At 42.1% G+C, this 14,989-nt stretch overlaps 2 protein-coding genes across 2 annotated transcripts in view; one reads left to right on the top strand and one right to left on the bottom strand.

Moving 5' to 3' along the window:
- Window positions 1–14,812, bottom strand: part of slc6a8 (solute carrier family 6 member 8) — a 43,022-nt gene extending 28,210 nt beyond the window's left edge. The window contains exons 1-2 of the mRNA XM_034006911.3: window positions 14,797–14,812; window positions 12,622–12,897 (exon numbers count right to left, since the gene is read on the bottom strand). Coding sequence (XP_033862802.3) covers window positions 12,622–12,895 — 274 coding nt within the window. The 5' untranslated portion in view covers window positions 12,896–12,897; window positions 14,797–14,812. The remainder of the gene's footprint in view (window positions 1–12,621; window positions 12,898–14,796) is intronic.
- The window catches only part of pnck (pregnancy up-regulated nonubiquitous CaM kinase), a 29,739-nt gene continuing 16,359 nt past the window's right edge, over window positions 1,610–14,989 (top strand). The window contains exon 1 of the mRNA XM_059017485.1: window positions 1,610–1,713. The gene's annotated coding sequence lies outside the window, so the exon portion shown is untranslated. The remainder of the gene's footprint in view (window positions 1,714–14,989) is intronic.

The following is a 14,989-nucleotide window of genomic DNA, read 5'->3' as shown; positions in this document are numbered from 1 at the left end:
AGATGCCTTTATCCAAGGCGACTTACAGAGACTAGGGTGTGTGAACTATGCATCAGCTGCAGAGTCTCTTACAACTACGCCTCACCCGAAAGACAGAGCACAAGGAGGTTAAGTGACTTGCTCAGGGTCACACAATGAGTCAGTGGCTGAGGTGGGATTTGAACCGGGGACCTCCTGGTTACAAGCCCCTTTTCTTTAACCACTGGACCACACAGCTTCCTAAATGCAATAGTCTGACCCCCCCACCCCATGCATTTTCTGGATCCAATATCCTCAGGAAGCGATGTTAATACCAACCAGCAAGGCAGTCCGTTTCCCTGTACACGGACAGCAGTGTGCACATGTATGAGAAGACCCCATGGCTTCTGTGGTTGTGATTTGTTGCGCGTGTGAAATCAAACCACTGGAACTGAAAATCTTGGAAAATGTTCAAAATAGGCAAATCAGTGAGGGTCTAATTTAATTGATGATTTTAATAAGCGACACCCTGAGGTTTTCGTGCAGGCAGGTATAGAAAGGATATCAATGACAGATCTTGAGGTGTTTCTGTAAACTTGCACACTGCTGTACAACACATTAATAAAAGCATGTTTGACCTGTATATAATATGATATACTTTATATTCAGAATATGGCAGCAACTTAAAAACAAGTACTAATATGATTCTTTTATTATTATTATTATTATTATTATTATTATTATTATTATTATTATTATTATTATTATCATTATCATCATCATCATCATCATCAGGAGCTTCTCACCATTGACTCCTATTATATTAGTTTATTAATACTACGACTACTACTACTACTAATAATAATAATAATAATAATAATAATAAGCAGAGGGTGACAGAGTATACATCTAAATAGTAAGAAGCTATAATGCATAACCAGGTGAAATGGTATTGACAGCACTGGCAGCTTAGCATTGCAATACAGAGAGTCAGAGAGAGAGAGAGCGAGAGAGAGAGAGAGAGCGAGATAGAGAGAGTGAGAGAGAGACAGAGAGAGAGAGAGTGAGAGAGAGAGAGACAGAGTGAGAGAGAGCGAGAGAGAGAGAGAGAGTGATTTCAGACAAATGGCAGACTCAGAGGGGCACGCAGTGACGGCACAATTTAACAATTTAATAGTTTCAATATTATTATTTCAATGTTTATTTCAATTTCTGTATTATTATTATTTATCTTCTATTTTATTTATAATTTTTTTGTTACCATGGTTCCTTGTTTGTATATATATATATATGCATCTGTTCATAATATGTATGCAATTGCTTTGGCAACACTGGAAAATAAGTCATGCCAATAAAGGACTTTGAAATTGAGAGAGAGAGAGAGAGAGAGAGAGAGCAAGAGGGAGAGGGAGAGGGAGAGGGAGAGGGAGAGGGAGAGCGAGAGAGAGAGGAGAGAGAGCGAGAGGGAGAGGGAGAGGGAGAGCGAGAGAGAGAGAGAGAGAGAGAGAGAGAGAGAGAGAGGGGGGGGAGAGAGAGAGATAGATAATCTGCAGCATTATCCACTGGACTGAATGAAGCGCTGCCCGCGTCACAAGCAGGGAAAGCCGAGCAGCCAAGCGGCTAAACCATACAGCACGTGAGTGGTCTGCTTGCGTAACTGCAGCCTGTCGGTCCTGTCAGAAAAAGGCTGCAGTAAAGGGGGAAGGACTTGCTGAGAGTCAGACAGGCTCATCAGAGTGGGTCGGCATTCTGTCGGTATGTAATATGTGGATTGAATGACGCACGACAGAAACAAACGGTGTTGCCTTGTTTTTTTTTTTTCTACTAAGTGTTTCAGTTCTGTATGTTTTGTCTGGACTCGGGTTCTGGGTTCTGTTCCGCGTATGAAATCAAACCACTGGAACTGAAAATCTTGGAAAAATTGTCAAAATAGGCAAATTAGCGACTATTTGATGACTTTAATAGGTCACACATTTCAAAAAGTAAGCAACCCATATCAACACATGATAAAATGCATGAGACTTGAAAGTACAGCAACTTACTTCTATATAAGCATTCTAATGTTATGGTTTTGCAAATGAGTCGGATGGAAAATCGATTGCACGACTGATAAATAGTTGCTATATATATATATATATATATATATATATATATATATATATATATATATGGGCTGCATAGACTGGTGCCAATGCAGACTTGGGTGCTAGCCAGCGAATCAGGATTAAAAGATTAGCCGACACTTCTCTTAATCCCTCTGTCATGTGCGGTCAAGCGCTGACATCACCCGGCAGATGGCTGAAGGCCCATTGTGGGTCTCTGTGATGACCGCCCAGGCCGCTGGACCCTCCCAGGATCACCCTCGCCTGATCCCCTGTGTCCCGAATCACACACAATGATCTAAACTTGCCGTTGACCTCTGTATGATTTTTAACACCTTTTTATGGGTACATCTATTTCTGCATATTTTTCCGTTGTGTGCAAATTGCCCTTGTGATTTACCTATAGGGGGGAAATGTAGGCTGTGGTGTTTTCATGTTTATAATTGGGTTTGAGTTCCTCAGTGGTTAGATAAAGAAAGCGCTGGGCTGCAGTGTGGAAGGCAGCGGGTTTGAGGAGCTCAGTGGTTAGATAAAGAAAGCGCTGGGCTGCAGTGTGGAAGGCAGCGGGTTTGAGGAGCTCAGTGGTTAGATAAAGAAAGCGCTGGGCTGCAGTGTGGAAGGCAGCGGGTTTGAGGAGCTCAGTGGTTAGATAAAGAAAGCGCTGGGCTGCAGTGTGGAAGGCAGCGGGTTTGAGGAGCTCAGTGGTTAGATAAAGAAAGCGCTGGGCTGCAGTGTGGAAGGCAGCGGGTTTGAGGAGCTCAGTGGTTAGATAAAGAAAATGCTGGGCTGCAGTGTGGAAGGCAGCGGGTTTGAGGGGCTCAGTGGTTAGATAAAGAAAGCGCTGGGCTGCAGTGTGGAAGGCAGCGGGTTTGAGGAGCTCAGTGGTTAGATAAAGAAAGCGCTGGGCTGCAGTGTGGAAGGCAGTGGGTTTGAGGAGCTCAGTGGTTAGAGAAAGAAAACGCTGGGCTGCAGTGTGGAAGGTAGAAACTTTGGAATTGTTTTTTTACAGGTAATTCCAGGAATAGCACAGAACAGCAAGCCAAGAATCAAAATACCTTTCACACTACAGAAAGGGAGGCAGTGATAAGGTGGCCAAATAGGATTGTAAAAGGCAAAAAAACAAAGCACTGTCGCCACAGTCATGGTTTATACAACTCTCCAAGTCATAATAACAGCAGAGGCTGCCAAGGACAACTCACTACAGTATAAATCTCAGGATAGGGGGTTACTGTTATGTCTTACTGCTTATGATAAATGCTCACAACCTCAGCAATATTAAGCAGAGTACGTGCCTTGCTGTGTGTGCTCCAGTCTCCAGGCTGTGTGCATTTCTTTTTTTTTAATTTAGTAGCTTCCAATTAGTTTTTTGTTATTTTCTCCCCAATTTAGTAGTGCACAATTATTTTTTTTTATTTTAAGCTCAGCTCACCGCTACCACCCCAGCGCTGACTCGGGAGCGGCAAAGATGAACGCACGCTGTCCTCCGAAGCGTGTGCCATCAGCCGCCCGCTTCTTTACACGCTGCAGACTCACCGTGCAGCCACCCAGAGCTACAGCGTCGGAGGACAACACAGCTCTGAGCAGCTTACAGGCAAGCCCGCAGGCGCCCGGCCAGACTACAGGGGTCGCTGGTGCGCGGTGAGCCGAGGACACCCTGGCCGACCTAACCCTCCCTCCCCCCGGACGACGCTCGGCCAATTGTGCGCCGCCCCCTGGAAGCTCCCGTCCTCGGTCAGCAAAGGAACAGCCTGGACTCGAACCGGCGACGTCTAGAATATTGGGCACATCCTGCACTCTAGCGAGTGCTTTTACTGGATGCGCCACTTGGGAGCCCCTGAGCTGTGTACATTCTTGACAGCTCAGTACGATATCAGACCATGCCTTCTCTAGCTAGATTCTTTCTAGCTTGTTTGACATAAACTTGATTTATCAGACTGTTAATAAGGTTTGTGAAAGTGGCCCTAGGGAGGTGTAGTATCTTAGTGGTTAGAGAAAGAAAGAAAGAAAGAAAGAAAGAAAAAAAGAAAGAAAGAAAGCGCTGGGCTGCAGTGTGGAAGGCAGCGGGTTTGAGGAGCTCAGTGGTTAGATAAAGAAAGCGCTGGGCTGCAGTGTGGAAGGCAGCGGGTTTGAGGAGCTCAGTGGTTAGATAAAGAAAGCGCTGGGCTGCAGTGTGGAAAGCAGCGGGTTTGAGGAGCTCAGTGGTTAGATAAAGAAAGCGCTGGGCTGCAGTGTGGAAGGCAGCGGGTTTGAGGAGCTCAGTGGTTAGATAAAGAAAGCGCTGGGCTGCAGTGTGGAAGGCAGTGGGGTTTGAGGAGCTCAGTGGTTAGATAAAGAAAGCGCTGGGCTGCAGTGTGGAAGGTTGTGTGTTTGAGGAGCTCAGTGGTTAGATAAAGAAAGCGCTGGGCTGCAGTGTGGAAGGCAGCGGGTTTGAGGAGCTCAGTGGTTAGATAAAGAAAGCGCTGGGCTGCAGTGTGGAAGGCAGCGGGTTTGAGGAGCTCAGTGGTTAGATAAATAAAGCGCTGGGCTGCAGTGTGGAAGGCAGCGGGTTTGAGGAGCTCAGTGGTTAGATAAAGAAAGCGCTGGGCTGCAGTGTGGAAAGCAGCGGGTTTGAGGAGCTCAGTGGTTAGATAAAGAAAGCGCTGGGCTGCAGTGTGGAAGGTTGTGTGTTTGAGGAGCTCAGTGGTTAGATAAAGAAAGCGCTGGGCTGCAGTGTGGAAGGCAGCGGGTTTGAGGAGCTCAGTGGTTAGATAAAGAAAGCGCTGGGCTGCAGTGTGGAAGGCAGCGGGTTTGAGGAGCTCAGTGGTTAGATAAAGAAAGCGCTGGGCTTTTGACTCCCAGACAGACAAGCACGCTAATTAATTCCATTGTATATCATACTGTGGTACGTGACTCGGATCATGTTTTAAGGAAGTAGCAGCTATATATAATGCAGGTGTTAAAAGAGCATCGGCCCGAGTCATGTGATCGAGCAGTTGGAATGCCATAAAGCACACATATATCAGCAAGGCAAAGGTTATCTGCACAATGACTTTGTTAGATAAAGGATCGACTTAGCACAGGCTGTGCTGATCAGCTCCAATGGCCCCTTTACTATAACCCGCCCTCGCAGAATGCTGGGAAGTGACGAGATGTGAAAACTTGGCTAATCCCAGGACTGCCGTCAAGTCTGTTTAGTATCACAGCTGCTGATGTCAGATGATCTTTGACTGTTGGGTAATGTGTCCGGTTGCAGATTGCTGATTGTAGACTGCAAACGGAACTGGTCCCAGTTTGATACTGGGAGCGAGATTGACTTTGACACACTGGTTTCAAGGTGCAGATGGAAATAGTTAAGAAAACTGATTTTTAAATTTAAGACAGACTGTCTATTTCACTAAGGGAAGATATTTAAAGCTTTGGAAGCTGTATTGCTATATACAGTAGTTGTCTAGTCTCCAGTGCCTCTGTATAATCCAATGGTAATTACAAAACTGCTAAATCTGGGAGGCTCTTATACTCTCTGAACAGCCTCCCTCTGCTCTGTGCTGGTGGAGCAGAGAAAGAGAATGAGAGGCTCTTATACTCTCTGAACAGCCTCCCTCTGCTCTGTGCTGGTGGAGCAGAGAAAGAGAATGAGAGGCTCTTATACTCTCTGAACAGCCTCCCTCTGCTCTGTGCTGGTGGAGCAGAGAAAGAGAAAGAGAGGCTCTTATAGTCTCTGAACAGCCTCCCTCTGCTCTGTGCTGGTGGAGCAGAGAAAGAGAAAGAGAGGCTCTTATACTCTCTGAACAGCCTCCCTCTGCTCTGTGCTGGTGGAGCAGAGAAAGAGAATGAGAGGCTCTTATACTCTCTGAACAGCCTCCCTCTGCTCTGTGCTGGTGGAGCAGAGAAAGAGAAAAGGAGGCTCTTATACTCTCTGAACAGCCTCCCTCTGCTCTGTGCTGGTGGAGCAGAGAAAGAGAAAGAGAGGCTCTTATACTCTCTGAACAGCCTCCCTCTGCTCTGTGCTGGTGGAGCAGAGAAAGAGAAAGAGAGGCTCTTATACTCTCTGAACAGCCTCCCTCTGCTCTGTGCTGGTGGAGCAGAGAAAGAGAAAGAGAGGCTCTTATACTCTCTGAACAGCCTCCCTCTGCTCTGTGCTGGTGGAGCAGAGAAAGAGAAAGAGAGGCTCTTATACTCTCTGTATAAGTACTGTAGTTATTCCACAAATGAGGATCTCATTTCCAAGGTTTCTGTATGTTGCGATTCTGCTTCATGGGGAAACTAAACATTCAGTTCAAGATCAGACTCCCAGCGACTTCAGACTTTGACCCTCCGCGGCTTGTTAATACGTAATGCCTCTTGAGCTAGTGAAGCTTGTCTTACAGATCTGGCATAATCTGCAAGCGGGCAAGTGATATAAGAATGAAATCTAATTAGCCACAAATACTGGATCTGAGCACAAAAGTCCTGGACTGACACTAAAGCAGCATGTGGGATACTAAGAGGAAAAGGACAGCAGTTTGTAATGCAGACAGACAGTGGCACTACAGTGGCAATGGTTCTGTATTATACTAAGAGGCAGTGGTGGCACATTGGCAGCATATAACTATACCCCTCCCAAACAATCATCAATGGCAATGCAGACAGACTGACAGCGGCACGGTTCTCGGATTTTAAAGGGGTGCGTTGAACCACGCTCCACTGTCCTGGTTTCCTGTGGCCACTCCTACTTCAGTTAATCATTGACCTGGTCCCTAAACCTCACAGCAAGCAGGTGGGTAGGAGGAAATCTACAAAGATAACAGCGGTTAAGAGCTAAACCAGAACCTTGAAGGGCTCTCAAAGGCACTGTCAGTGTTAGCTTTCTTAACAACTTACTGCACGTAATCTCAGTACCTAGGAGCAATCTATATATGAGCTGGTAGATCTATACATTGACTGGTTAATGTATAGATTTGCCGATTCGGAACATATATACAGCTGTGGCCAAAAGTTTAGCATCCCCCTGTAGAATGAACTCCCTCAGCTTCATAGAGTCCAATGAAAGCTGCTGAATAATGTTCCCTTGTTAACATATTGAATCACACCCCCTCTATATAGAATGAACTCACTCAGCTTCATAGAGTCCAATGAAAGCTGCTGAATAATGTTCCCTTGTTAACATATTGAATTACACCCCCTCTATATAGAATGAACTCCCTCAGCTTCATAGAGTCCAATGAAAGCTGCTGAATAATGTTCCCTTGTTAACATATCGAATTCCACCCCCTCTATATAGAATGAACTCACTCAGCTTCATAGAGTCCAATGAAAGCTGCTGAATAATGTTCCCTTGTTAACATATTGAATCACACCCCCTCTATATAGAATGAACTCCCTCAGCTTCATAGAGTCCAATGAAAGCTGCTGAATAATGTTCCCTTGTTAACATATTGAATCACACACCCTCTATATAGAATGAACTCCCTCAGCTTCATAGAGTCCAATGAAAGCTGCTGAATAATGTTCCCTTGTTAACATATTGAATCACACCCCCTCTATATAGAATGAACTCCCTCAGCTTCATAGAGTCCAATGAAAGCTGCTGAATAATGTTCCCTTGTTAACATATTGAATCACACACCCTCTATATAGAATGAACTCCCTCAGCTTCATAGAGTCCAATGAAAGCTGCTGAATAATGTTCCCTTGTTAACATATTGAATCACACACCCTCTATATAGAATGAACTCCCTCAGCTTCATAGAGTCCAATGAAAGCTGCTGAATAATGTTCCCTTGTTAACATATTGAATTACACCCCCTCTATATAGAATGACATTTCGAAATCTAACTGTACTACTATGATGGCTTCCGGTAGACTTTTGCGATATCATTTTGTAGTTTCTTTGATTACATGATGTTAAATAAAAGATCTAAATTATGTTCATAGATATATATACATTTTTTTAATTAAATGATTTATAGCAAGACTCGGAGTATGGAGTCCAGTTTTCCTCACTCAGACCCCTAACGCAACATTAACGTAAACCGATGATAAGGATTTTTGTGATTTGATTTATCAATGATCTTTTTAAAAAAAAAAAACTCAAAACAATCTGGAATAGTTTGCACTGCAAAGGGGAAAGAGAAAGTGCAAAAAGGTTTTTTCTCCTGAAAAAGCCGAGAAGGGGGGGGAGGGCTTTGAATTGCAGACGACAAAACAGAACAGAGAAGTTAAATGAATAATTGGATTTTAAATCAGTCAAGCTGGCCTGAGATAGAAAGGTTCCACGTTCACAGTTCATTAACAGACTGATGCACTGTGTGGCGGTTTTGTGTGTAAATGGACCTTTCAAAGATGGCAGGTACAGAACCCAAGCTGGCATCTGTGACTCAGGAGAACTGAACAAGGGATGCCTTGAGCCTTGTTGTTCAAAAGCTTGGGGAACTGGCCAGTTTTAAGGAGATTTAAAAAAGTTTTTTGCTTTTAGGTTTGTGATTTATTTATTTTTTTGCCTTACCCTGTCGCTGCAAAGTGAATACTCCATTGTATAAATGATGTAGCTTTTCTTTCTAACTGGCAAGGATATCTAAGCCTCTATTGTTGACTCCCAACTTGATACTGAAATAACAGTTATCTTAAAGAGTGAGATTCATTTGAATTGCTTGGAGTTTTGTTTTTTTTTGCATTACTAATGGGGTTTTCAATCACTCTGAATAGTTCTGTTGCCCCAAATACTGAGTTATTGTCAGTTTTCTCTAAATCTGTCTGTCTTTTAGCTTGTCTTTGCATTGAACAGCACTCCATAGTCTACTCTAAACATGTAACTCTGCATACATAGATACACACACACACACACACCGTATTCCTTTGAATTTAAGACACGCTTCTCAAAAATAGCCTGCATCTTGAATTCCAGTACAGTATAGTGATGCGTGTGTTGAAATCGCCAACAAAAGACTAGCCAAGTACGCAAACAGCAACTGAGAAAACACACAAACCAACCTTCCTGAGGAATTCCAAGAAAAACGTTTACAATTTCAGCATGTCTAACAAAAAGACCCACCTTACTCTACAAACTGCACTGTGTTGTGCCAGTTTTGCACAGCAGAAGTCTCTTTGTAAACGCGTATCTGTTTAATTTTTTTCCTCAAATTGAGGGTGGGAAATTTGGGCTGCGTCTGAATGCGGTATTCAGTTTTACAGCAGGTATTAGGTTTTGTCGGACTAGCAAGAGTTATACAGTTCATCAGATCAGTTCTCCAGTTCATCAGATCTGTCGCTGGTATTGTTCAAACCTGAATGTTCAAACACAGCGAGGCAAAGGTGGGCAAAAAGACATGAAAACCTCCCAACCCACAAGCACAACTTGAACCAAATATGGGAGCTTGAAGCATTAGGTCTAAAGCAATACTATATCTCTCACATAGTTATACGATCTGAATTTTGGTCTACGAATTAACCTCTGAGGTCAAGTATTGATTTCCCTCTGGAAGGTCAAACTGTATTTTTCCTTGCGAGGGCCATAAAGATAAAACATATCCCCTGGAGAAATGGTTTTCTCTGTAGATAATGGGATCAGTCGTATTGATCTGGGCAGTGGTGATAGTTTAGGTTCGCATAAGGCTGCGGTTTGCTAACTGCACCTATACGGGCGCCCTATGTCAAGGACGCAAGACGCTGGTTTTAAATCTCGGACTGTAGAAATATGAGGGGTGGACTTGAAGGCTGTTGGGAAATATTGGAGGTTGGTGAATGCATTTAGAAACAGCAATTCTACAACAACGTGCAGCATCCAGGTGATCTTTGACTTGTTGTCTAATGATTCTGTTACGGAGAGCTTGGGGGAATAAGCCAAATTCTATTTAACTTGCTAATCAGAACCGGACAGGCAAACTATCTTGGTCTCTGCTTGATAGTAAAGACAGTGTCTCCCTTTCAGGTTAGAAACAGACACACAGGTGTTGTAAGGTTGTGGGAAAAAAAACGCTTTTTTCTTTGTTTGTCTTGAACCAAGTCCAGCTTTTCTGGAAGTGCTTTTAGATATTTTCATCAGGGATGTTTGTACAACAGATACCTTCCACACTGCAACCCAGCGCTTTCTTTAACCACTGAGCTACTCAAACCTGCTGCCTTCCACACTGCAGCCCAGCACCCTAACCACTGAGCTCCTCAAACCCGCTGCCTTCCACACTGCAGCCCAGCGCTTTCTTTATCTAACCACTGAGCTCCTCAAACCCGCTGCCTTCCACACTGCAGCCCAGCGCTTTCTTTATCTAACCACTGAGCTCCTCAAACCTCACTGCCTTCCACACTGCAGCCCAGCGCTTTCTTTATCTAACCACTGAGCTCCTCAAACCCGCTGCCTTCCACACTGCAGCCCAGTGCTTTCTTTATCTAACCACTGAGCTCCTCAAACCCGCTGCCTTCCACACTGCAGCCCAGCGCTTTCTGTATTAGACTACTCACAGATGCAACAGCAGGCAGTAGCACATCTTTAGATGACTGTATCTACATGATACAGTGCTCATGCGTTTACCAGACCAGCCAGAACTGGCTGTGTCTGGCTCACACCCGGTTAAGGCTGCCAGTTTATTTTAGAGACATCCCAATTGTAAGCCCTATCTGAAGCAACCTTGAAGTGGCAATCAAATACGAGACAATCTGTATAATGCCAGCAGCACAGTATTTCAGACTTCGAAACGTCACATGTTTCAATTTGTATCAGTTTCACGTTACATGGAAAACCCACAAAATGGCATGAAATTCAACATGTTAACCTAACATTATTGAGCAGGCTTCAATCGATTTTAAGAAAACGAGTTAATTCTGTAGGGTAATGCAACACTTTTGTCCACAGCTATGCAGCAGCCTCATTCATAACTTTGCAGTGCAGTATTTGAAGACCTTGAAACAATGCAGCAAAACACTTCTATGTAAATCCAATGGCAGAGTTTTGCTGATTACCATACAACACAGCACTGTTTTAAAATGCATTCGTTTCAATGAGCCTGCAACTTCAAAATGGTCTGGCCTTATTTAGGCTGTTTGGACTGAGTACTAGGCAGTGACTCAGTGGTGACTCATATAGGATGTCTCCACAGACAAAATCCTGGAATTAAAGTTGATCAGTTTCTAAGAGCTATGATTATTATTATTATTATTATTATTATTATTATTATTAATTTCTTAGCAGGTGCCCTTATCCAGGGCGACTTACAATTGTTACAAGATACCATATTATTTTTTACATACAATTACCCATTTATACAGTTGGGTTTTTACTGGAGCAATCTAGGTAAAGTACCTTGCTCAAGGGTACAGCAGCAGTGTCCCCCACCTGGGATTGAACCCACGACCCTCTGGTCAAGAGTCCAGAGCCCTAACCACTACTCCACACTGCTGCCCTGTATTATACTTTAATCCATGCAGTTATGTGCAAATGTATGAGAACACCCCATTGTTTTGATTTGTTGCTTGTATGAAATCAAACTACTGGAAGTGAAATTCTTGGACAATTGTCAAAATAGGCAAATTCGCGATTGTCTCTTTAATTGATTACTTTAATAGGCCACACGTGCAATTCCTTTAAAAGAGTAAGAGACATGGAACTGAGAGCCACAAATGCCTCCATCAGTGTTAAGTTATACCTAGTAAGTAATTGTGTGATCTCTGTTTGCTTTGCGGTTGACCTATTGAGAAATTAAATGGGAGTGCTGGTTGAAACTAGATTATAATTTGTGATTTAAGCAGGCAGAACGCATAGAGAGAGAGAGAGAGATGGCGTTCTGAATAAGAAATTAAAAAAAATGATAAAGTCGACAGCTATGAAAAGGATGTCTGGAGACTGCAGGTTTATCAAAATATTAAAAAAAATTGAGAGAGAGAGAGAGAGAGAGAGAGAGAGAGAGAGAGAGAGAGAGAGAGAGAGAGAGAGAGAGAGAGAGAGAAGGCGTAAATAACGTTTGTGATTGGATTGCAGTAACGTTGGCCATGGAAAGAGTCAACTAAAAAGTGAATTGAACCCATTCTGTGGCCGTGTTCACATGTGAGACAGGCTGCTGTGAAATGTATAGCATTGATTAACATCTACGTGGTGTTTTTATACTATGCTGTTATAACTTACTCTAATTTTGTTAACGGCAAAAAAAATGGAAATGTAGTTTATAAAATTATGTTCCTATGTTCTTCTTCAAAGAAAATAAAAGACTTTAGAGTGAGTATTGAAAACAATAGAGACGTACACATTTCTGACCCATATATTTGCCAACACGGAGATATATATATATATATATATATATATAAAGGAACGATATAGATAGATAGATAGATAGTATTGATTTGAGTGGTATTAACTCTTTCATGCGTGGCGACCTTATAACATATATATATATATATATATATATATATATATATATATATATATATATATATATATATATATATATATATATATATATATATATTCACAGCTATTTTCAATATGCCATGTATTAAAAAGGGTTATTTGATCAATTATACGGATTACATTATTATATAAATTGTTATTATTATTATTAATTTTAATAATAATAATAATAATAATTATTATTATTATTATTAATAAAAGGTATCCTACCTCCTCCGTTTTTGTAGCAAAGGTAAGGAAACCGCCACACGTTGCCCAAACCCACAGCGAATCCCACGCAGGACATTATAAAATCCATCTGCCGGGTCCACGTCTCTCTTTCTGGGTAGCTGGCCCGGACCGGCGGCGGTGTTGCGGCGCCGGCCGCCCCTCCGCCGGACAGCGCTCCGTTGTCGCTCGAGTGTCCATTGCCGTTTGGGATGAGGTGTCTCTGCTTCTCCTCTCCCGGGACGACGGTCACTGCGCAATCTTCGCTATTCTCCATCCCTGGAACCAACAGCAATCAAACAGAGCCTTGTTCTTTGTATTCTCTGGTTAAACCAAGAGTAAAACAAAAGAACCGCGAGCACAAATTGATAGTCACTTTATATTATAATAAACCAACCGATTTCTTTTGTCCTTATCGTACCGTTTTTTTTTTAAATTCTCCCCCCCCCCCACCACCACCCCCAAAAAGAAGTGTCTTTGGAGGTGAGATTGTCAAGAACAGGTGGAATTAAACCAGTCTTTTTTTTTTAACAGAAATTAAAATGAGTTTTTTTTTTATAAATATATATGTTTATATATATAAAGAAAATGGTACGACGTCGGTTTTAAAAAGCACCTTCAAAAACAGTCAACAAAACACTTGAATGTCAGTCTGAAGAATCGCATGGAGAACTTAAATCTCACGGAGGAGACTTGAGATTTAAAACAAATAAAAAAACAAAAGCCCCAAACGCTGCCGTCGTGTTTCAAATGAATCCCCTGCGCTGCGTCCTTCTCTCCCAGACTATGCTTCCCCTATAACGCGCATCGCTCCATTATATTGTCCGGCAGAAATAACGCTGCTTCTTCTTCGGGTGAACATGGACTGCTTGACCGAATTGCTTCACGGCTTAAAAAAAGCTAGCTGCTATAAAGACGTCACTGGGCTTTCTCACCCCCCTCTTCTTTAATTCGACTCCTCCCCCTAAATAAAATTCACACACTCTCTTGTCAACCCCCCCTCTTCTCGCCCCCCCCCCCTTTCTCTTTCTCCCTATACTCCTAAAGCAATGCAGTTAGTTATAAAAAATACGCCGTCAACTGACCTCTGTGCAAATTGCAGTCTTTAAACCGCAGTCCAGTACGGTTTTATATATATATATAATATATATATTTTGCTGTAGTTTTATTTATTTATTTATTGATCTATTTTGATCTTCTGTCCAAAGGGAGTTTTAACTGTTCATTCACCGCCTTGGTCTGCTTACCGCTCCATAACTGTCAGCCATACAGAATAACTCACAGCTGCCGTTAATGTATAGGGTGCTGGTCAAGCCTTCAGAGCCATATAAGGAAGCGCTCCAAAAAAATTTTGATTTATAGGTAGAACACGAGCGTGCTGGTCCATATACGAGAAGTACGGTCCAGGTGTGTTCTCCCTTGTGACCCAAGTCCCAGTTTTTAAGATGCAGAATGAAAGTAAAGGATGGATGCTTTACAGAAGTAAACACGCCAGAAAAACAAAAAGAAAAACGAAATACATTTTCAATTTCCATTATAAGGTTGACATACCTAGTCTCGACTTAGTATCTCGTTATTTCGACTTACTACAATAAATCGAAATTACGAGATACTAAGTCGAATTAACGAGATACTAATTCGAAATAACGAGATACTAAAGTCAAAAGAAGGAGACAGTATGTCAACCTTATAATGGAAATTTAAAATGTATTTAATATTATTATTATTATTATTATTATTATTATTATTATTATTATTATTATTATTATTATTATTATTATTCGTTTAGATCTGAAATAGATTTCAACAACGATATGCATTTGATGCGCTTCCTTTATTATTTACAGGTAATATGAATCAATTGAAACGTCTCATCTTTTAAACTGGTTAAATTCATCTCCGGTCGGTGTTTTCAGTGCAAACACACAAAATTGATCAAGTGACCCCTGATTAATACAATCTGCAACTTGACCCCCCTCTAGTGTTGACAGGTGGCCATTGCAGCCTAATCTCAAATCTCAATACAAAGGCCACTTAACATACAAAGCAGCCCACATTTTACATTGCTAATTCATTCCTATCGGCAGCTAACTAAAGCATTCAAGCCAAAGAGGTTACCTTTTGTGTTCAGTATCAAAGCTACGGCTTCAAATGTTTAAACAAAAGATCAAATCCTACCTTTAGGAAGTGTTTTCCTTTTCCGCGTTCATAGATGACATTCTTTTCTCCTAATATTGGGGGAAAAACACACACACACACACACACAAAAAAAATACAAGCGTCTAAATAATATTCTCCTTTTTCAGTACCTATTACAGATCTAAAATGTGGATCGTTTTTTTTGTAGCTTTTTTTAAAGTTGTACATACCG

Source organism: Acipenser ruthenus, chromosome 56, assembly GCF_902713425.1.
Source record: "Acipenser ruthenus chromosome 56, fAciRut3.2 maternal haplotype, whole genome shotgun sequence".
NCBI classification, from domain to species: domain Eukaryota; kingdom Metazoa; phylum Chordata; class Actinopteri; order Acipenseriformes; family Acipenseridae; genus Acipenser; species Acipenser ruthenus.
Note: the sequence above shows the minus strand (reverse complement) of the source record. Positions and strands in the feature narration are given on the sequence as shown.